General features: G+C 47.4%; 10 protein-coding genes across 10 annotated transcripts; 5 read left to right on the top strand and 5 right to left on the bottom strand.

Moving 5' to 3' along the window:
• Positions 1–553: 553 nt before the first annotated feature.
• N7473_006306 (histidine phosphatase family protein) lies at positions 554–2,230 on the bottom strand (the record flags this gene model as incomplete). The annotated part of the gene is made up of 3 exons (XM_057152246.1): positions 554–1,403; positions 1,455–1,584; positions 1,654–2,230. The coding sequence occupies 3 exons, from the start codon at positions 2,228–2,230 to the stop codon at positions 554–556; spliced, it is 1,557 nt and encodes a 518-aa protein (XP_057010051.1).
• A 919-nt stretch (positions 2,231–3,149) lies between these two features.
• On the top strand, positions 3,150–4,090 carry N7473_006305 (uncharacterized protein; the record flags this gene model as incomplete). The annotated part of the gene is made up of 3 exons (XM_057152245.1): positions 3,150–3,251; positions 3,321–3,901; positions 3,973–4,090. The coding sequence occupies 3 exons, from the start codon at positions 3,150–3,152 to the stop codon at positions 4,088–4,090; spliced, it is 801 nt and encodes a 266-aa protein (XP_057010050.1).
• Positions 4,091–4,308: 218 nt separating this feature from the next.
• Positions 4,309–6,315, bottom strand: N7473_006304 (uncharacterized protein; the record flags this gene model as incomplete). The annotated part of the gene is made up of 1 exon (XM_057152244.1): positions 4,309–6,315. The coding sequence occupies one exon, from the start codon at positions 6,313–6,315 to the stop codon at positions 4,309–4,311; it is 2,007 nt and encodes a 668-aa protein (XP_057010049.1).
• Positions 6,316–6,782: 467 nt separating this feature from the next.
• N7473_006303 (uncharacterized protein) lies at positions 6,783–8,270 on the bottom strand (the record flags this gene model as incomplete). The annotated part of the gene is made up of 1 exon (XM_057152243.1): positions 6,783–8,270. One exon carries the CDS (start codon positions 8,268–8,270, stop codon positions 6,783–6,785), a length of 1,488 nt encoding a protein of 495 aa, XP_057010048.1.
• A 1,147-nt stretch (positions 8,271–9,417) lies between these two features.
• Positions 9,418–10,248, top strand: N7473_006302 (ankyrin repeat domain-containing protein; the record flags this gene model as incomplete). Its single annotated transcript, XM_057152242.1, has 1 exon — positions 9,418–10,248. One exon carries the CDS (start codon positions 9,418–9,420, stop codon positions 10,246–10,248), a length of 831 nt encoding a protein of 276 aa, XP_057010047.1.
• Positions 10,249–11,405: 1,157 nt separating this feature from the next.
• Positions 11,406–13,125, bottom strand: N7473_006301 (uncharacterized protein; the record flags this gene model as incomplete). Its single annotated transcript, XM_057152241.1, has 2 exons — positions 11,406–12,290; positions 12,385–13,125. 2 exons carry the CDS (start codon positions 13,123–13,125, stop codon positions 11,406–11,408), a joined length of 1,626 nt encoding a protein of 541 aa, XP_057010046.1.
• A 4,052-nt stretch (positions 13,126–17,177) lies between these two features.
• N7473_006300 (uncharacterized protein) lies at positions 17,178–17,393 on the top strand (the record flags this gene model as incomplete). Its single annotated transcript, XM_057152240.1, has 1 exon — positions 17,178–17,393. One exon carries the CDS (start codon positions 17,178–17,180, stop codon positions 17,391–17,393), a length of 216 nt encoding a protein of 71 aa, XP_057010045.1.
• A 396-nt stretch (positions 17,394–17,789) lies between these two features.
• On the top strand, positions 17,790–18,532 carry N7473_006299 (DUF3237 domain-containing protein; the record flags this gene model as incomplete). Its single annotated transcript, XM_057152239.1, has 4 exons — positions 17,790–18,027; positions 18,085–18,294; positions 18,350–18,420; positions 18,479–18,532. The coding sequence occupies 4 exons, from the start codon at positions 17,790–17,792 to the stop codon at positions 18,530–18,532; spliced, it is 573 nt and encodes a 190-aa protein (XP_057010044.1).
• A 282-nt stretch (positions 18,533–18,814) lies between these two features.
• N7473_006298 (uncharacterized protein) lies at positions 18,815–19,294 on the bottom strand (the record flags this gene model as incomplete). Its single annotated transcript, XM_057152238.1, has 1 exon — positions 18,815–19,294. The coding sequence occupies one exon, from the start codon at positions 19,292–19,294 to the stop codon at positions 18,815–18,817; it is 480 nt and encodes a 159-aa protein (XP_057010043.1).
• Positions 19,295–19,741: 447 nt separating this feature from the next.
• N7473_006297 (uncharacterized protein) lies at positions 19,742–20,227 on the top strand (the record flags this gene model as incomplete). The annotated part of the gene is made up of 3 exons (XM_057152237.1): positions 19,742–19,852; positions 19,926–20,045; positions 20,102–20,227. The coding sequence occupies 3 exons, from the start codon at positions 19,742–19,744 to the stop codon at positions 20,213–20,215; spliced, it is 345 nt and encodes a 114-aa protein (XP_057010042.1). The 3' UTR covers positions 20,216–20,227.
• Positions 20,228–20,497: the final 270 nt, after the last annotated feature.

The raw sequence follows: 20,497 nt of genomic DNA, 5'->3' as shown, positions 1-20,497 counted from the left end.
GTCTGGGTTTGTCAAGTAAAAGCTCATTGCAGTTGGCACAGTGAACCATCCCTATGGGTATCCTCTCGAGCTCCTGTGGTGGCGTTGCGGGGGTGGGAGGGGAGTGCGGACTAGTAGAAGAAACTACCTAACTGAGACTAAACCTACTCAACAGTAGCCAGCTGTCCGCCAAGCATGAACTGTAGAAGATGCCTCAACTTCTGTGCCAGTGCCAGCAGCTACATATGCTGACTCCTCATCGAAGGTTCTTCCACATTGGCTGGGCCAGGGATAAAGTCTGATGTGATTCGTATGTGACGATAAATAAAGTTTGACGTGAGGTGACATGGTTCACCCCACTAATTGTAGAAAGACCTCTGCGTTATTCTACTCGGTGTATTTCATAAGCGAAAGATCTCATCAGAAATAAGATTTTGGAACCAAGAGAAACGATCGATTCATCATGCCAAGATGCACCTCAAATGTTCACGGATGAAAAATTGAAAGGCGTGAGCTATTGTTTCCAGACTATACAGTTCCATTTATTTACAGTGGAGGCATCTGCAGGAGCCTTCTATGATCCAGGGGCACCATCACCAACCTGGCTCCCGGTAGTATAATTTCCGAAGCAGGCCTCTTGGTACATGGCCTTCTTCTTCAGAGTCGGCACAGCCTTCAAGAATCTCTCAACAGGGCAGAAGCCATTCTTAGCCTTTTCGCAACCAACGAGGCCATCCAAAGGCAGTGGGGCATTGTTCAGCAAAAAGCGGATGTAGTCCGTAGTATGGGTAGCAGACCCGAGACTAGGGTTTTCGTAGAGAATGGGATCCAGCTCGTCGAAAGAGGTATCTCGGGGGCAAGTCCAGATTTCAGAGAAGAACCGAGCGCCGAAAGGGGTCATCTCAGAGAGTGAGAAGGTACGATTAGAAGGTGCGTGGTCCACATCGCCGGGTAGGCCGTTGGGTCCGTACTTGAAATGCTCGAGGCCGAGGGCTGAGATAACTGATAAGATAATATCGTCGTGAGACATATCCACGTAGAACGGTTGGCCAAAGGGGAATTGAGCCGTGTTGTCATCGTAGGTATAGTTGATGCTGGTATCGCTAGAGGTGATGAGCTTCTGCTGGAGACGAGCGGCAAGTTCCAAGACATAACCGATACCCTGAGCTCTACCGGTGGGGGAGCCGTAGGCATAGTCGCCGTAGTACTGGACGTCGACGTTGTAGGCAAAGTCCTTCCACTCCTGCTCGGTGAAGAGGGAGCAGAAGGATGACCCGCCGAGGCTGGTAACTTCATAGGCACAGAGGTTCTGCATGGCCAGTACGTCCATGGCAGTCAGATTAAAATCCTTAGGGAGGTAAGAAGCGAGTCGGGCGTGGGCAGCCTTGGTGTAGCGAGAGATGAAGACCTCGGCATCGTTGTCGCTAACCAGAGGTTAGTAGAATACTTCAAGTTATCAGTTGTTGCACACTCACCCCTCGGTCATGTCACCAGGGCATGATTCATACGAAGCCAAGGTATTGTTGAACGGGTAGACTTCGGGGATGATAACCAAGTCATATTGCTCATAGGAGCTGTTAGCACCGCTGTTGCCAAAGAAACCGCCTGGTTATATAAGTTAGCACGATGCAAGAGCGTGATGCAAGCAGAGAAAAAACAATCAAGTTCACATACTAAGCCACCACCGAGCACTCTCCAAGATCCGAGACTGAGATGTAGTCCGGAAAACCGGCTTAGGGCGTGCGGTACCGTTAGGATAAACGTTAAGAGACGAATTCCAGGCAGCTACATTATCGCGGTACAACAGACGGCCGTATTTGATCCAGAAATGGGCACCCGAGGTAGCTTCAGTAGCTGCACCAGTCTCCATGAGGATATCCTCGCCAATAACGTACTTCCAGTTGTTGAGGAACTTCAGCGGACCGCTCGCGACAGCCTTCCCCGAATGCGCCTTGGAGTAATTGGTCAACTTAGCCGCAAAATCCTGCATACCCTCGCCATCCAAGGGATAATTAGTCGGGTATCGCTCAGCATGGCGATGCAAGACGTGCACTTGGGAAAGCTCGCATCCTTGCGGCATGCCCTTGGGCAATCCAAAGGTATCGGCGTCTTTGTATGGGCTGAGGTTAGCCCAGCTTCGGGTCATGTCGAAGCCCGACGCGTAGGTAGCACCTGTGGGTGCAGATGCAGGGGCTGATGAAGAGGCCGCGGCGGCCACCGAGGCCAGTGTGGCTCCAGCTAGAAGCTTCATAGTTGCGTTTGGTACTGCGGATATACTGAGTCGAAATTAATCACAGCTAAAATTATGACGAAGCGTGCTGGTGAACTCAATTCCAGAAACACGCGCTGGAATGTGGGAGATAAGATTGAGGTCTATACAGAGTCGATGCGATTGGTTCTCGGGATCGTGGCCTCTGTTCGATCGATCGCGTCGGGGGAAGGTGTAAGAACCAAAACAAGCATTAATCACAATCTATTCCCATTGACGGCGGGGACGTCGATGATTTAAATGTCACATTTGAAATTCGGTGGGGCCTTTTTTGGCTCCTCATGCTGATCCTTGCCCTCGGACGATCGGATTCTTCCGTGTTCCTCCTTCGTTACCTTAGTGAGCCTAGTAGACTTCGTAATCCTTGGGATACCTTAACTCTTAGTGTACTAGTCGATTCATTTAAAATCTGAAGTTAATTATCAAGCTGCCGTAATCTATACGAATATACTAACCTTAGTTGTTCCTACAATTCCAGATCACACGCGACCAACTACTACAATCGACCAACAATCTCCGAAATGTCCTCGGCGGAGCCCCGCTGCCCGGTGCAACTCCCCGAATTGCGGCAATTTCTCCAGCCGTTGATAAGCTTCAAGCTAAAGTGAGACAATTCTAAAGTAAAAATCTCATTCGCTGTTATATCGAGTGTTTGTCTATCCAGTCAAGACAAACGAGCGAAGAAACATATACGTCATCACGTGCTTCGGCGAGCGCCCGTGATTGTGGCCATTGCCGATGACATCATTGGCTGGAGTCCATCCAGGCACGCCGCTACTTAGATTGTCCCTTTCCGGTCCATGAACTCTGCCACCTTCAATATTCTCACTCCTTCGAATTCTCAAATTTCACACCTTTCGATCCTTTGCCTCGTCCCCCAGCAGTTCGTGACATTTTCACAATGTCGGACAAGCTGAAGAATATGGCCATGGCCGAGGCCAATAGTGCCAGTACAGCATCCCGAGATGTCCTCAAATCGGGCGCTTATCTGTACCCGATCAAGGTATGCCAGACTATCCCTCAGCAAAAGCATCTCCGATGCCATCAGAAAGATTCTCATGTTGCTTACTAGGGTATAATCTACTTCGCCACCCATAAAGGTCTCTGGGGACCCTTCATGTCTCGCATCGGGCGCACCATCGGCCTAGGAATGGGTGTTACGTCATTCATGTTCTTCTTCACCTACGTGCCTCAGATGGCCATCATGGCCTTCACAAGTGGCCCATTAGCCGCGATTTCCGCAGCGTTGCTTGTTCTTACCGAGAGTGCTACAATCACCAACCTTCTATCGCGCTCCTTTGTGGTCGAAGATGCGCTCATTGACACGTTCGATGGGACGCTGGTTGCCCGCGGCCAGGAGCCTCTAGTCGCTCAGGGACGTCAACTCAAACCTCAAACCGGGGGCAGGGATTCGATAGCTAGACTGGGCAAGATTATCTCGCGACCACTTGCGAGATTTACTCCCCAGGCAATCATTAGATCGCTGATCTATTTGCCATTGAACCTGATCCCCGTGGTTGGAACAGTACTCTATATCACTGTTCAGGGAAAACGTGTTGGCCCACAACTGCACACACGGTATTTCGAGCTGAAGGGCTGGAACGCCCGGCAAAGAGAGGAATGGATTGCGAACAATCGGGGAGCTTATACCGGGTACGTTGACTTCTACGTTCCCTGCCTGATGTCTCACAAGGCCCAGTTATGCTGACTGTTTGGATAATTAGACTGGGGATGGCAGCATTTGCTCTGGAAATGGTACCATTTGCCTCAATTGCTTTCTCATTTACTAATGCTGTTGGAGCGGCCCTATGGGCGGCGGATCTAGAAAAGGCTTCAAAATAGGCACAGGAATGGCATGATACGTCTGGAAGCAAGAGGGAAAAACATTGCAATTGAGATAATTTTCACATTTCAGCAGCGAATATTTCAAAGATAATAAGCTGGAGGGGACGGACAGTACTATGATTCTTGTATTAACCGCACTATCCAATGATATATAGCAGAAAATTTGATCTTGCACGATTTCTGATCTGACTAAACCGGCTATTCTATTCTCCACGTTATTCCGCTAGTGGAAGGCTATGCCAATCATCTTGCCAACTAACCCCATTTTTCGTCGGCCAAAGATGCCGAAACGTTGGCCATAACCATGCAGGAAGCCTATCATCTCTCCATTCCCAAAAACTCTTCTGATACGCCAACCGCCCCTTCATCGCGGCGACATCTGTTTGCACAACCTCTATACCAACCCCTACGCCCAAAGCACGTGTAGCAAGCCACGTTCGCTCCATAGCCATCGGGACACCATCAAACAAAACATGCCCGTTATACCCTAGCGTATCCCAAGTCTCAGTCTTGCCACAGGGGCTCACTTCAAGGGACTGCAGAGATCGCGCGGATGAATTGGTCCCCTTGCTTTCCTCCACAATTTGAAAGATCCGCTTTACTAGGGCCTCGTCGATGGCGGCATTGACAAGCATTTGGCGAATATCGCCATTGCGAAACGAGAGCCTGTTGCACACGGATCCGTTCGGGCCAGGGGATATCTCGCAAGGCTTGATATCAAATTCGTCAAAGAAGGGTTGAATTGGCGTGACAGGGACACCATTGTGCGTGTCCTCATCAAGCTCTGGTAATAAAAGCTTGATGTCCGTTAGGTCCAACCTGAGTGTGAGATCCCGGAGAGCGCGGAATTTTCCGAGGCTGCGATACTTCTCGACCTCAAATGAATCACCTTGCGATCGGGCTATGGTGATGTCAAGTTCTTGCACACTTGGACATAGTAGTGCCATGGTTGTGATATCGGATGCAGTGAGTGGATTTTCCTTGTAGGGCTCAATCACTAGCCGAGTCAAGGTACGGCCGTGGAGAGAAAGAACCGGAGTTATTGAGTGGCTGTTGTTCCAGCCCTTCAAGGTCAGCGAGGCTAGAGGTCGAAGGCTCAACAGGAATTGGATCCCACTCTGATGAGCTGTCGTGAGCTCTCGCCGGCGCACATTTGGCTCAAGATGGCGAGGGTATGGATTGAGGTTCAATGTAAGATGTTTCAGTGAGCTGAGCTTGCAAGTAGAAGCAAGGTATATCAGAGCTGCTTCGTCGATGGGCCCGCCCAAGACGAGGCTGGACAAAGCTGGAAAGTCCGTGTGTGCATCCCACTCTGTGACGAGCTTAACATCAATAAAGTCTGAGTCGCCGATATTGAGACTTTGAAGAGACCCTTTCTTAGCCGGTTTTTTGTACCACCCATTCAAAAAGCCAGGATTTCTGGACTCCTCGTTTGCGAGGACGATTCGATGGGAATTCAGATAGCATCGCATATAGGCGTTTTGCAAGGTTGGGGCCAGTTCAGCCACAACATGATAGATGCCTTTCCAGTCATTAAATGGGCGACGGCCATCGCGTCCTCGATTTCCGTCATCTTCGCCATCATACTTGATGCTGTGTAGACAACGAGATGTGACGAGCGCAAGCTCGTGGGGGTCTAGTTCCGAATCTCTCAGACTATGCAGCTTGAAAGTGTTCAACCATAGTCGACATTTCGGAGTGGATTCATGCATAGCTTCAAGGAGACATGGAGCAAATTGGTATTCAGCCGTATAGAAAAAGTCGACCAACCCGGGTAGTGCTCTCACAAGATTAGCTACTGGTCTCCAGACGTCGTTGGCATGGGGGTTATCAGTTGGAATCCGCCGGACACGAAAGACTATAGGAACTCTGTTGACCATTTGAGAGCTCAGCGAGTCATGTTCGCGATGTTTAGCAGTCAGTGCTACTTTTTTGTTCCCTATCGCCTTCTGCGAATCCAGAATGAAGAATCGCACATGCTGGGAGACCTCTCGCCGTGTGAGGTTCTCGAGTAGCTGGTTGGCCTTTTCGGAGATGGTGGCTGGAGACTCATCCTCTAACCATATCCGCACGGTTTTGTAGAGGCGCGGTACGGCAGCGGCAAAATGGGCTTTGTTGGTGCAAGCAAAGGCCAGCAGACCAGAGGGATCGACAGAGTCTAGATCGATCAGGATCATCGATACAATCTCCGTTGGGAGACGGTCAAACGACATGCGTGCCATGTGTAGGGTACGACGATGTGGTTGAGCCGATATTAACCGGTCGAAGCCCTTCCTTGGACCTGGTAGAAGGAAGATTCAACATCCGCCTGAGTGTTTGCCCCCTAACCTCGTCCCTGTGGGTGATTTCGCCCCCACCCGGAGTCGGCTCCGAGACTTCAGCCAGAACAACCACATCCCGCTATGCGATCCTCAGTCCATGCGAGACTTTTAACTGAATATTTTATCTCAAGTATATAGTCCTGGTTTTTAATTTCGTTCTTTGCCCGTATATAGTCAAAAGCGATTTGTTAGAAGGATGTTTCATGGAAGGCTGAAGTCCAGAGGGCCGTTTGTAGATCCCGGAGAACTCCCGACCGTCGCAAGTTTTACTCTGCTACTTAGATTTCCAACCAGCCCAATTGTTGTACCATTGACTTGAAATATTCGCAAAGCTATTTTGATCAGGAATATGGCCCCTTTCTCTGTCTTTATACCGATGTGAAGGTCAAATTATGTACATGTTCATTCGCGGACAAGGGAACAAAGTCAGCAGTATAGTACCAGGTAGGTTTCTGCATCGCATCATAAATTTTCAGACCATTGACAGTCAGATTAATGAACGTGACATTAGTGATGGTTCTATCCTCATCATATCCAAGGAATAGAGAAGGATTCGCATTATGACCGTTGTAAACAAGATCCTTGATCACGACGTTGCGGATTCCCCGACCGGGCGATGTGTTGTACTTAGTGTTGTCCATGACATGGAAATTCAACAACTGACCTGTTTGGAAGTCCTCAACTCGGACATCGTCAATGTAGACATTCTCTATAAGGTTGCTGTCTCCCGCATTGATTGCAATACAGCCTTGGTACCACAGCTGCGGCTCGTGGTGATTGAGAATGTCGATGTTTCGAATCGTGACCCCATCCATGGTCTCTGGATTAGGAGTATTTCCGTGCGTGCCAATGTTGATCGGGTGAGCATAATCTGCCCATAATGACGAGTCCTGGACCGTGATGTTCTTGGAGTCTCCGTAGTAGTTCCAACGATGTTGGTAGAGGGCAATATTGTCATCAGAGTTGCGCATGAAGACTCCTTCGATCAAAACGTTCTGGGAACAGAAGATGTCGATACCATCACCGTTACCCTTGGCAGAGAATGAGCGGATACCGGATATAGTGACATCCTTCGAGCTTCCAGAGATCACTGCATAACCGTTCGGATTCAGCATGATGACATCCTTGACCGTGATATTTGATGAATATTCGATCAGAACGGCACCGGACGATTTGGTTCCTAGCATGCCCCTGCCAATGATCGCGGAATTGGATACATTTTGAAAAGCAACTTGTGCGGTAAGCAGACCACCTCCAGCCACGTAGACAGTTTTGCCTGAAGGGACTGACAAGACTCCATTCTGGATACCTGTGCCGTTGTTGACTCCAGGTCCGAAATATATCACATTAGGATCATTGATCGGATCGGTTGTCTCAATGGAGTTTGAAAAGAGTTGCAGGGTATCAAACAAGTTATCGTTGACCTGTATCAGAATGTTCTGCGGTTTTGGGAGCGAAAATTCGATGATATCGTTTGCGACCCGAGCGTGAATACCAAGTGAATAGGGTCGAATGTCAACTGATTTGATGGGACCATTATGATATTGGACTTTGAAATTGACAGGGTGTGAAAAATCTAACAATGCGACAGAGGTGTTATGCTCGATGCCCTTGCCTGAGGTTGTGTTGACTTGGGCGACTTTTGCGAAGAAAGTGTCGACCGGTTGAAACGGTTCATTTGCAGCGTTGACGAGAATAGAGTATGAGGTGCCATTGATGACACCAGACTGAAGAGGATATGTCTTGAGAACACTACTGTTGAGTGCGAAGGCCATTGAGGAATGAAGAGTGACAGTGAACATTAAGATAAGCATGTACCAACCCATAGGGTTAGCTGGACCACTTTGAGACGCCATAGTGAACAAAAGTACCAAAGAGATTAGGGCTCTATGTACATCAAAATGGGCTCAGGTCATCAGGTACTCATTTCAGGATATTTATATCAATCATGGTGAATCCAGAACAAATTTTTATTCACAATGGAGGTGTTCCGGCCAATGTCCCGGATTACCGAGGAGTATATTGTGGCTGACATCGGATAAATTAGGCATGCGGGGTTAAGCTTCAGGTGTCCAAAGTCTAATGAAACCCACTGCACCGTGCAACTTCATCGGATTTACTGTAAAAAGAATATTTGTGAAGATTTAAGTCTTGAGGTATGTACTACTTCAGCTTTGATTTGGCAAGCCGCCTGTCCTCGGGGTGATGCCGGAGCCAACCCTGCCCATCATCCCTGTTACCAAGAGAATGCTTAGCAAGACAGGTACACAGCTAATTAGAACTATTAATTGCTTTAAATAAATTTCAATTAGTGTCCCTTTGGGTGTGTGAAATTTATTTCTGGTAAGTATTATTCGGGTGCATGTTCCTGCTTCGTAATCATTAAATTAATGCTAATTATATACAGTGTCTGACATCAACGGGTCAAAGGGCGGAATTCGACCGAAAACTGGACAATTGGCAATCTACGCCTCTTTTGAAAGGAAAACCGCTTTTTAGCTAGAATATTCAGTTCAACCCTAATTATCATTGCCGTCTTCAACCATTCCTCCCAGACTGATGCCCGAGGCGATTAATCAGGTTGTTCATGTCCTCCTGTCTTCTCTCCTGGTCTCCTTCCCTCTTTTCTCTCTACACCTTATTCACGGCGAGAAACCACGCGTCTAGATGAATATTCCAAACCCCGCGCAATGTATTTTTTGGCCAATCCTTGGGTACCACGTGAATCATTGAAAAGCCTAGTCGAGGTGGTGATGGATGATCGTCTTCCGAGTTCCAAGTTCCCGCAAGATCGCGATGGAGGCGCCCAATTGAGGCGATGTTGAACGAAAGATTCGGGGCGTTGGATTGACTGGCGAACAGCAATGCTGGTTCGAGGCTATGCATTGAACCGGTTGGGGCTGAGATGCTAGCGGGCTTGGCAGGGCGACAATGGCTGCTCAGTTAAAACCCGCCAACGAGCATCGTGTCAACAATCAAACCTCAATTCTCACATCTCTGAGCATGAGTGACCAAAAGCCTAAATTTGACGGAACTCCATTTGGAACCATTCACCAGGCGGCCGAACGCGGTCGCATTGAGACGATAAAGGTGCCTCTAGAAAGCGGAGCTGATCCCAACGAAGTGGATCATTGCGGAATGGGGCCCCTTCACTTTGCAGCCGAGAAAGGCCATTGGAATATTGCAAGGCTCTTGCTAGAAAAAGGCGCGACTCCCGGCTTAGTTGATAGTAGTTGTATGACACCACTCGACTATGCCGTCGCCGGGGGATATTTGGAAATCGCTCGACTTCTACTCAAATGCGACGCGTTATTAGCAGACCGTTTCACTGGGAAACGAAGTTATCTAATCCACGTTGCGACTACCCGTGAAGATATACCTATGATCCAGCTGCTCTTAGGTGCAAAGATTCGCATAACCGCTACCGATCTCCATAGTCGAAACCCTGTCCATTTAGCTGTCAAGCAAGACAACTTGGATATTTGCAGGCTTCTCCTCGAGAATGAGGCTCGGCAGCCACCCACCGGCTTGAGTCGAATATTTGATAGCAAACCCTCTGTTCTGAGAAAGGACTCCAATAACCACCTTCTTTTCTTTTACGCTGTGGAGAGTGGGAATTGCCCGATGGTGGAACTCTTTACCTATCTCAGTCGCTCTGATATACTCCAAACGGATGTATACAATGCAGTTCACACACTCATAATCGGCCTCCATGAACAGCGAGGAATGACACTTGAAACAATGGATTACATCGTTGAAATCATTGACTTTGGTCCAACCGATCATGCGGCGAGTTTTCATGGGAATTCAGTCGACGACTGTGTCTATTCCTGATGCGCTTCGACCTATCATATACCAACTCTGTCACTTTCCTATTTTCTTTGTCGATTACTCTGGCCTCGATATTCACCAAGTTTCTCCGTGCGGACTATCCCGACCCAGCTCCTGCTTCACCAGCCCCACTTCCACATTACTCTGGGGCCAGGCGCATTACAATCACTGAGGTTGCGTGGACTGAGGAGGATCTGACATCTTCCATTGAATCCTTTGTACCAACTTACCCGCCGGAAGACGCCATCAGAAACTTACTGCCAGACATCCCTCAACGGCAGTTGACGACAACAATTGCGAATGATTATGCTGGAGCAACGGGTATCAGAAGATTACCGTGTGTCATCTGTACTGAGGACATAGGCCTGCGGAAAAATATGACTCAACTACCATATGGTCATACTTTCCACACACCGTGCATTGCGCATGTATTTTATTTCAGGGATTATGAAGGCCAGTCACGCCCATGCCCCTGCTGCCGTCATGATTGCGACCCTGTTCCTGACGCGCAAACCATTGAAGCGGGTAGGAAGCGAGCTAGAGAGAGGGAGCCAGAGTATTTGGGGGAGATTTTCCACGTTCTCGGAAGAGAACACGAAGGGCTGGTTAGATGGGGCTTTGGTTCGGGGGTACAGAGCTTTTCTGTACGCGTTTTGTAGTGTTATCTGAATTTATTTTCGTTTGTTTTACGTATGGTTACTATGAATTCTTCGAGCTTGTGTGATTTTGATTTGATGTTTGCACTTTTTTGTACTTCCTTATAGGCATCTTGTTGGCTCACCAGGGCGAAGAGAGAAAGAATGAAGAAAACACCTTTTGACAGTGTGTATTCAGCGTAGATTAGGGCGTTTATGGGAAACCTCATGAAGATGGACATTTAATGCAACGTAGAAATGCAGACTACCGCTTACCTACCGCATATATCGATTTAGTGGTAATTGGCTACATACATGGTATTATCTTGATTAATGTATCTAAAATTCTGCCGGGTGTGAGTTTTGGCTTCACAAACAGCGACATGACATGTGCAGCTTAGAGAAAGATTTCGATTACCTCGAATAATGTTTGATATTCAACATCACTGTCATATAAAAATACCACTGAGACACAGACCCCATCAGAAAAATGAATATCATTCTGCCAATCGAAGTTGTCCACGATTACTCGTTCTCGGTAACATCGATATGAGTCTCCTTGAACTGGCGGGCTGGAACCTTACGATTGAACAAGATATCAATCTCACGGTACGAGCGGTTCTTCAGCTCCGGCAAGAAGAAGTATGCCAAGATCCAGCAAACAATCGCGGTACTACCCCAGACATAGCCACACTTTCCAGCAAGGTTCCATCCGGTCTGGTTGAGCATTTGCGAGGCTAAGAAGATCATAGGGATCTCAGCAACATAGTAAGCAGCACGGCCAACACCAGTGCTCAGGGCACGAAGGCGGACAGCCGAGGTTTCGGCAATAATGGTGTAGGTAATGGGGCCCATGGCGCCAGCGTACACGAACGAGATAATGACCCCTAGACATGCCTGAGCGTAGCTAGTCTGATGAGTTTGATGAACCGAGCCACAAATAGCAAGAATAAACAGGAATGTAACATTAATTGCGGTTCCCCAGAGGTATATAGTGCGGCGACCGAACCAGGCGCTCAGCGGCCACGACAGAGCGTTTGCGACAAATTGAAGACACGAATTGATGAGGTTCAATTGGAATGATTTGTCCGGCGATATACCAGCCTGCTCAAAGAAGTACGTAGCCTGATTGGCTATGAGGTTTCCGGCAAAGTTCTGCGAAGCATACATCATACAGATGATGACTGTTCGCCGGAGGTCTGTCCCCTTGAGGAGATCCAGGAGAGTCGGGCTGCCACCCATCTCAGCCTCCAACTCGACGGTTCGCTCAATCATAGCCAAGGTTTTATGGGACCTTTCGCCTTTGTCACCTAGACGCTCGATAGATCGAAGTGCCTCTGCCTTGCGTCCACGACGGATGAGCCACCAGGGCGACTCGGGGGCTAAAAAGATCAGTATCAAAAGTGGTGTCTGTTTATATCAAATTGTATATCAGTAAACTTCTTATAAGGTGAAAAAAAAAGTAGTCTAGAAGAGGACTAAAGGATGATACAATTGCACTCACTGGGAAGATCCATTGCAAGGCAGTGGGCACTCGCCAAGACCACTCATCGTTGCGATTGTTGTAGCCATAACTGGCAGCCGCAACAATAATCCCACCGATCGACCAGCTCATTTGCAGAGTCGCCGTGCAAGCACCTCGGAGGGCAAGAGGCACGATCTCACTGGCATAGGCTGGAGAGTTGCTGATGAAGAACCCCCAGGGAATACCCTCCAGGAATTGTCCTGCAACCAACATACCGAGAGAAGTCGAAAAGAAGGATATGAAAATAGTAGCATTCATAAAGATCAATGCAAAAATGGTCGTCCAGCGGTATCCAAAGCGATTGGTAATTGGACCGGCTGCAAAGACGCCAATAAAGGCACCACATTGACCGGACTGGAAGAGGGCACTTTGCCACCGGGTGGGGATGGAGTATTCATTGGCACCAATCAAGACGCCAAACTGCTTTTTGAAATAGGGCAGGGCGACGAAGTTGGTGTTCAGGAACATGTCGAAGGACTCCATCACGATGGTGAAGCAAAAGATGAAGGCCCACATGCAAGCCAATGGGTGCGATTTCGCTGCTTCCCAGACTCCTTGCTCATGCTCCTTGTTCTCTCCATCAATAGCTTCGTTCATGAGATCCTTGTTGGTCAAGACCTGATTGTGGTCGAGCTTCTCGTTGTGCGCGACATGGGCCTCACCCTCGGACTTGACTCCAGCCTCTCCTTCGGTTTTTTTCTGCTCAATACCGGACGACATTTTGAAAAGCGCACTCGGGGCAGCTAACAAGAAATACGCACGGAGAAAGAGAAGGCGTGTTAGTCGACAGGGTGAAAAGGAAAAGGAAAAGCGAAGCTTGTGAAAGTTAACATTGCGGGGAGATGCCTTATATCTCATGCACAGTATTTGACCTGTCTCGCTCAAATTCAACTTCACCTTAAGGTTCCATTTCGAGGCGCGCGTGATACGTGGATGAATCCGATGTAAGTTGCTGGGGGCCAATCAAGGTCGACAGGGGTTACCAACTCGTGAGAGCAAGCACATCCGCACAGTAATCGCATCCAAATATTACCTGAAATCGATTAGTACGCAAGCAGGAAAACAAAGGCAAACCATCCTACTGGTCAGAAAGGTTAAGCTTTGACCACAATAAGGCTAGCCACCCGCTGGGCGTTGCAAATCTGTGCGGATGGTGGTGTTTTTGACTAGCCCCGAGATAGGAGGCCCGAGATACGTTAACATGATCGGGAGATTGAGCAGATGATAGCCTCTGGTACGACCCGAATCCACTAGGCGAATCAACGACAAATGGGCTTCGGCCTCGGGGTTTCCCCACGGAAAGTTTCTCCAGATTCGAAATGGAGTTGTTAAATAGGGATCCCCGGACCCCACAAAGACGCGTGGACTGCTCGACTTTTGTCTTTCATGAGCTTCGCGATTTGACTGGATGAAATCACCGGGATTCTAAGCGAGTAGGTAGGTCATCGAAGACTCATCTGACTATCGGCCAACAGCCCTAGGGGGAACGCGGGGAACAAGCTTTCTAGCTTTGCGAAAAGCCTTTCCGAGCCGGTCATGCGGGAGAGCCCGTTGCGGGGAGACGCCCTTTCAACTCGAACAAGCTGAGCCGTGCTTGCGTCTTCCAGGGGCTGTGGTTGGCGGGAATGCTGCATCGAGCCATCGGCTATGCCTTTGGTGGACTAGCTTGAGCGCCTACCTAGACTTTGTAACACATCAGAACACAGACCACAACACGGAGAGCCCCGGACCATGGGTGACCAGTGAGGCCATCTTCTTGTATGTCCTCGTGGCATCGAGATTTGAGACCAACCTCTGGAAAGGACGTGCGTGTCTGTGCCCAGGGAAGCTAACTGGTTCCGGATAGCTGCTTGACATCGTACGAAGAGTCAAACACGAGTGTGAAAGAGAGACTGGGGTCTTGAATTAGGGTGCTGCCTGACTCATAGCCACGCGACGAAATTCTTTTCATTTCCCTGCCTTCTCCTCTCGCCTATACTAGATGACCGGTTGTTCGGACAAAGTGTGGCTTGAGTAGTGTGGAACGGATGAGCGACACCCAAGGAAGGTTTAATGTGATTGGCCGAAGAAAAAGAGGCGTTTTAATCTTGTGGAAGACCGTAGCACCGCCAGCATTTTTGCAATGAGAAAACGGAGGAGTTAAACCCCTTAACTACATGATGTATCTATCACGGTATGATATCATTTGTCTTGTATCCACTATGAGCTTTATATAGACTAAATAAATATTAGTTAACATATTAATATAGAATACGTTAAGATGTAAGATGGATTTAGTCCTCTAGAGAGGTTGAACCCTAGTTGAACCCCGCTCGAACCACCTAAAAATACAAAAAGTACACATTGTTTTAGCCACGTTATCATATCACTTGTACATGAATCTTGAATATGTAGTTTGAAATATACAAATTTATTGGGTAAAGCTATCCACAAAATAAATATTCGACTGGTAGCTCATATAGTAAGCCATATTCCCGACAACAGTGTATAATTTGATGCGGGATCCCGAAACTATGCATCTTTGCGTGTCGAAGTACCTCCCTTTCCCCACAACCACATGTAATTAACCCGAATTTTTAGATCAAACTTACCACGTTTGATAGACTTGGCTTGAAATTTGAAGATAAAACAGCCCAGTGTACCATAAAATATATAGAAACAGAATATTACCCATGATGATGTTCAGATTTCAACAACCCTACTAACGTCTTACAATTCATGTTTTGATACTGACCAAACTTCAAGATTATTTTATCAATCTTGATTTATGAGATACAGTAGAATAGTAGATTTTGCCTGACCTCTCTAGGAGGATATCTTGGAATATACCCGGAAAGCCGAAAGAGAGAAGCGAAGCAAGACCCAAGGGGCCAATATGGCATATGGTCAATGAATGCTTCAAGGTTAACATTCTTGTTACCGTCTAGATCTACAGAGGCAGTTCAAAAGTCTGAGTATAGAAACCAGAGAAACGGACCAACCAGACATGCTTTAACCACTCATTTGAGAGATCTTCCTAAACGTCTTTCGAAACATCCTTATTGATAGCACAGGTACCATCTTTTCAGTCTATCTTTCCGCTCACGACTGCGAAGATTTGATTTTGAAAAATTTTCGGAGATTCAAACATATGAAGCCCCACCGTACTGGTTTAACAGAAATATAAAAGTACCGAGATTTCTCCAATTTCTTCATTGGCGACTTGGATCACCAAGTTACCGGGCGGTACTACTTGCAAATTGATCAAAGAGCGAATGGGCTCTTGATTTATTTAATAAGTCGCAATTTACTTCACGCAAGAGGTTATGGGTTGGTTTTGTTTCGTATAGTTCAAGGTGCGATATATTGAGAGAATCACTGCTGGTAAGGTTGCTCTATCGTGGTCATACATCTTTTGATGGCCAGTATCTTGGCCCTAGGTCCCCATCATTTGTAGGTGTCAGAAGGTCATTGGACTTTCATTAGACCCTCAAAGTATCCATAGTACCGACTCTATTTCATTGTATATTATTGGTAAATGCTGTAGATTATACTGAGAACAGACTAGGTAGATGCAGCTACCCTGCACCGATGTGGGACTCTTTAAAAACACAACCATGAGCAACGAGTACCATCCGCTACATCTTCCTCCTTACGCCACTTCATCTATAAAACGAACGATCATTTGAAATCTTTCTATATTCTTCTACACTAACTATATCCAGAACACAAACACTCTAGGTGCGGCTATTATAGTATTCAAATACCCAGCTCTGCCACGTGGATCTGGTAACCCATGGATCACGTGTACATAGTGTCTGAGGAAATATAGATGAATAGTTCTCGAAAAGGCCAAGATGAACTATAGGAGATGTTTCCAGATATTATACAGTGTGTTCTTGAGATGCTTTGGAATAACTCAGTTATGGATCTTGATAGGCAAATCAACTTATCCAGAAACTCGGTCAAGTTTGGTGAAGCTCACGTGCTCTCCGTGCAGATTCCATTGGAAGCTATGGCAATCCAAGACACATACCTCAGATACAACAGGGAGCGGAGATACCTTGTGTACTGGATGACCAACGCAGCTACCAAAATTCGCAGGAATATGCAGGTCGAGTCCTCAATGTCTACGAGCCCCCCAGGTGTTGTCTCTCTAGAAACGCAAGTCACTCTCGAAACTGATCGCCGAACACATGAACCTACCAAGAAACCACTGGATTTTCCAGAAAAACTGCGCCACAAAAGGTCAAATCTACCTAGAGGGAAAATAAAAGAAGAAGTCGAAATAGCAGGACGAAGAGACAAATACAGAACAACCCCGACGGTAACGGAAAAAGAAAATCCCACGCCTCTCTTACTCCCATAACGTGGCATTCACAGCTAGCTTTCATCTGCTCTATGATGGCAGATCTACCGCCTCAGTCGCTCTCATCACTCCCAACGGAGCTGATTCTGATGATCGCAGACGATCTTGAATACATCGTCAATCGCGATTTCTTGGCACAGGTTTGTCGTCGATTCAGCCTCTTCCTCAGAGACCGAATGTACCGCCATCTTTTCGTTCATTTCCCCTGTCCCACGCTAGAGCGGGCTGCCGAAACTGGGAACATATCATGTGTTCGCTACTTCTTGAGTTCTGGAATAGAGCCAAATCGGCTATACAGCTATACAATGAAGATTGGACGCCAATTCCCCTGGAGAATTTTAGGATCTTGGAAGAGGATCCTGGCATGTTGCATTGCACTGTTCCAGCAAACCGAAAGCAGACGGCAGCCGTGTCAAAACCCATCATGGCAGAGGTCTTCCAGAACCAGCTTCGTGAATCGACTGACCTTCTATACTGGGACTGTTTACTGAATGCATGTGCCGTGAGAGAATATTGTAAATTCGAGGATTCCTCGGCTTTTGAGCCCGATTCATCGGCAGCGCTTAGACGGGGTGACCTGTTCCCGATCCACTTCTTCATTGATCCTTTCCAGAACAACTGCATGGTTGACTACAATTAATCTAACCTCATTCACGTGGCCATAATATCATCACCTTGTTCGGTTTCGATTTCTCTATTTCATGTCTCCTGTGAGAGAAATCTAGACATGCCGCCCCAATTGCCGAGACGTACTACCTCGCTCTAACCCGATCAACATGCGTACTGAACCACCATCCTTGCCAGTGGGTTATCCAATCAAAGACAATCTTCTCAGTACTACAATTCCGCCGGTTATATTCACAAATCCCCTCATAACTGCAGCGGCAGTTAAGCGTTCCCGTACTGCGGGGTACAAACAATCCGGATATTCTACTGGGAGTTATTTAGGCAAAACCAAATGCTTATGCTTATATCCTCATCTCAGTTCCAAAATCGTTGTATCTTGGCAATTCGAAAGCCAAAATCTTCATTCAAGATGAGACTACTACCCTCTGCTGGCAATGGGACTACAGCAGCTTTCCATTCACTTTCTATTGCACTCTTGACCCAGATCGGCATGGCAATGAAGACCCCCGAGCCACCAAAGCTGTCCTTTCTGTACACAGCATATGCAGAGTGTGACCCAAACTTCATGAGCCAGGTGGCTGGGCCACATGGTATACGCAACTCTATTCCTATCGTCGGTGGAAACTTCAGCGGACCTCATCTCTCAGGTACTCCACTTTAGCTATGGCTTTCCTGTATCAAGGGGAATTACTAATACCAGATAGGCAAGATTATGAATGTCGGGGCAGACTGGGGTCTGGTTGATCCTCGAACAAACATTTTTTCGGCAGACACCCGGTACAATCTACGCACAGATGACGGGGCAGATATCTACATTCAAACTTCTGGTCCACAGGTTCCAGATGGTCATTTGCATCTGCGGCTTGTGTTTGAAACTGGTAGTCCAAAGTACTACTGGCTGAATAACATCGTTGGTATGACCACCATGAGGACCATTTCGATGGATTTCACTGCTGATATACTATCTAGCAATCGGGGTTTTGACAACTGGTCTGCCATCAACCGGAAACTTGAGTCTTCTACGAATTGATGCTTGGAATGTAAGCTGAGTCAATGCCATCTCACAATGCTTTGTCTGATAACAGTAATTAACTACAGTTTGCGTCTGACTGGAGTGCTACACACTTTGTGGATGGTACTACTGTCGTGTGATAGAACACAAAGACAGAAGTTCCTCTCTAGGGGTTGCCCTCCTTACGCGAATGCATTAGGGATCCATCAGAAGTGTGCTGAATTAGGCTTGAGCTTTTATACAAATTAAGTCACAGGTCTATCTGCTTTCTATGTGTAGTCCTCATTACATCAATCCTGCCAATATGCCCCGAAAAATAGCGTCTATATTCACGTTTTGCCGCCCATTCGACATGAATCTAGAAAGATCGGATTTCAATTAGCAATGTCAAGCAGAATGATCCAAATAACAAACACCTACCTTCAAGGCTTGTAGCACTCCAAGTACTTCTCACCATACTTGCAAGGATTATCAGCAAGAACCTTGCAGCACTGTGCGCCAGCCTTGGAAGCACAGTCACCACTGCCGTCTTTAGAAACAGCAAGGATAACACTTCCGTCAGACAGCTGTTGACCGGGTTGGTAAGGCGAAGAGCCACAGTAATTCGAGCCGTAACCGTACTCGGACTTGGTCCAGTCACAGCCTCGACCCTGGTAGATGCAGTCGTATTCGGCGGTGTTCAAGGCTGCGGCGGAGGAACTGGCGGCAAGGATGGAAGATAGAGAGGCAGATGGGATGTGGGAGACTCGGCTAGCGACGACTGAGCTAGCGGGGACGCTCACAGATGGAACTGAGAAGGTTGCAGATGAGGATGTGAAAGAGGCAGAAGGAGCGATTGTGAAGGAACTGGCTGATGCCAGACAGGCGAAGAGGATGGGGATGGAGGCGACCTTGAACTGCATGATGATGATGGTGGTGATATGTTCTTGGGTAGAGAGGAAATTGTAGTCTAGTAGGGAGATTAGAGCGAGGCAGAGGTATTAGTACCAATTTGAAAAGGGATGTAGATATAAAAGGAGTCGATAAGAAAGATTGTGCAGGGGGACTATCTCCGGTGATGTTATGGTCATGTTCTCTGTCAATAGGGGGGAAAAAGAAATTCGGCGTGTTGAAAACTTGATGTCCACTCCTTACTGTACAGACTCATTCCATTTAAAAATCCAATGCGATCGACATCTTTTTTTCACAAACTCGATTACCACCTGGACCGTGAGTTCAATAGATCAAGGATCCTAGCGGATACGGCCCGCCCACTCTAACGAAGAACGGCAGTTGATGTGTCAATTCTATGATCCGAGTCTACGCACCGGTCTACCTTCTTCCCGCGTATACTGACTCTTCCCCAGGAAATGGTCACTGCCTACAATCGAGAGGTCCAGGACAAGGTCACTCAAATCAACAGCGTGCCCTCTTCGCTACCTAGTGACGTAGAGGCGGATGTCTGCAATTCTTGGGCCACGGTATGCATACACGAAAACAAGACCCGATCCGTTAAATCTCGTCATCGGATATCTAAACTAACTCCTCTTGTAGTACTCCGAGAATCAAAAGCACCTGCGGTCGGTTCTGATTTACAAGCATGCACTCTTGGGAGTAGCGGGATTGAGCGACCCAGTGCTACAATTGGTACGCGCTGATCAGTCCGCTAATGATGTAAGTTACCGAACTATTCCCACAAACTAGAGTACCAATCACTCATCACTCGATAGCAATACACCTTTGACCTGTTCAAGCTCGCCTCCAGCTGCAGTGATTCTCTGGAAGTTAAGCGGAACGAGTTATCAGATTCATACAGCGAGGCTATTTATGTGTATGGGTCATGAATAAGACAGTGTGCTATCAAGAAATGTAGAAATATCCTTGACGAGAGCCTAAAAGGACCTTGGAAAATAGAAAAAAGATGAGGAGTCGGTGTATTCTGACCCGATGATGCGCAATGTGGCTTTTCGCTCTGTAGGCCGGGAATTTCAGTGGCGCTGCGTACCTGACTGGGGAATAAGCAGTCGTCATCTATTGTTGATGCTTATCACTGATGGCATCATGGTTGAATGTTTTGGTACTGTACTGCTGGGGCCAATGCGGAAGGCTCAATTGTGTAATTTAAA

This window comes from Penicillium subrubescens (genome assembly GCF_028828155.1).
Source record: "Penicillium subrubescens strain IBT 31985 chromosome Unknown utg000004l_segment0_segment0, whole genome shotgun sequence".
NCBI lineage: Eukaryota > Fungi > Ascomycota > Eurotiomycetes > Eurotiales > Aspergillaceae > Penicillium > Penicillium subrubescens.
The sequence above is the reverse complement of the archived record's forward strand: the minus strand, read 5'-3'. Positions and strand labels throughout refer to the sequence as shown.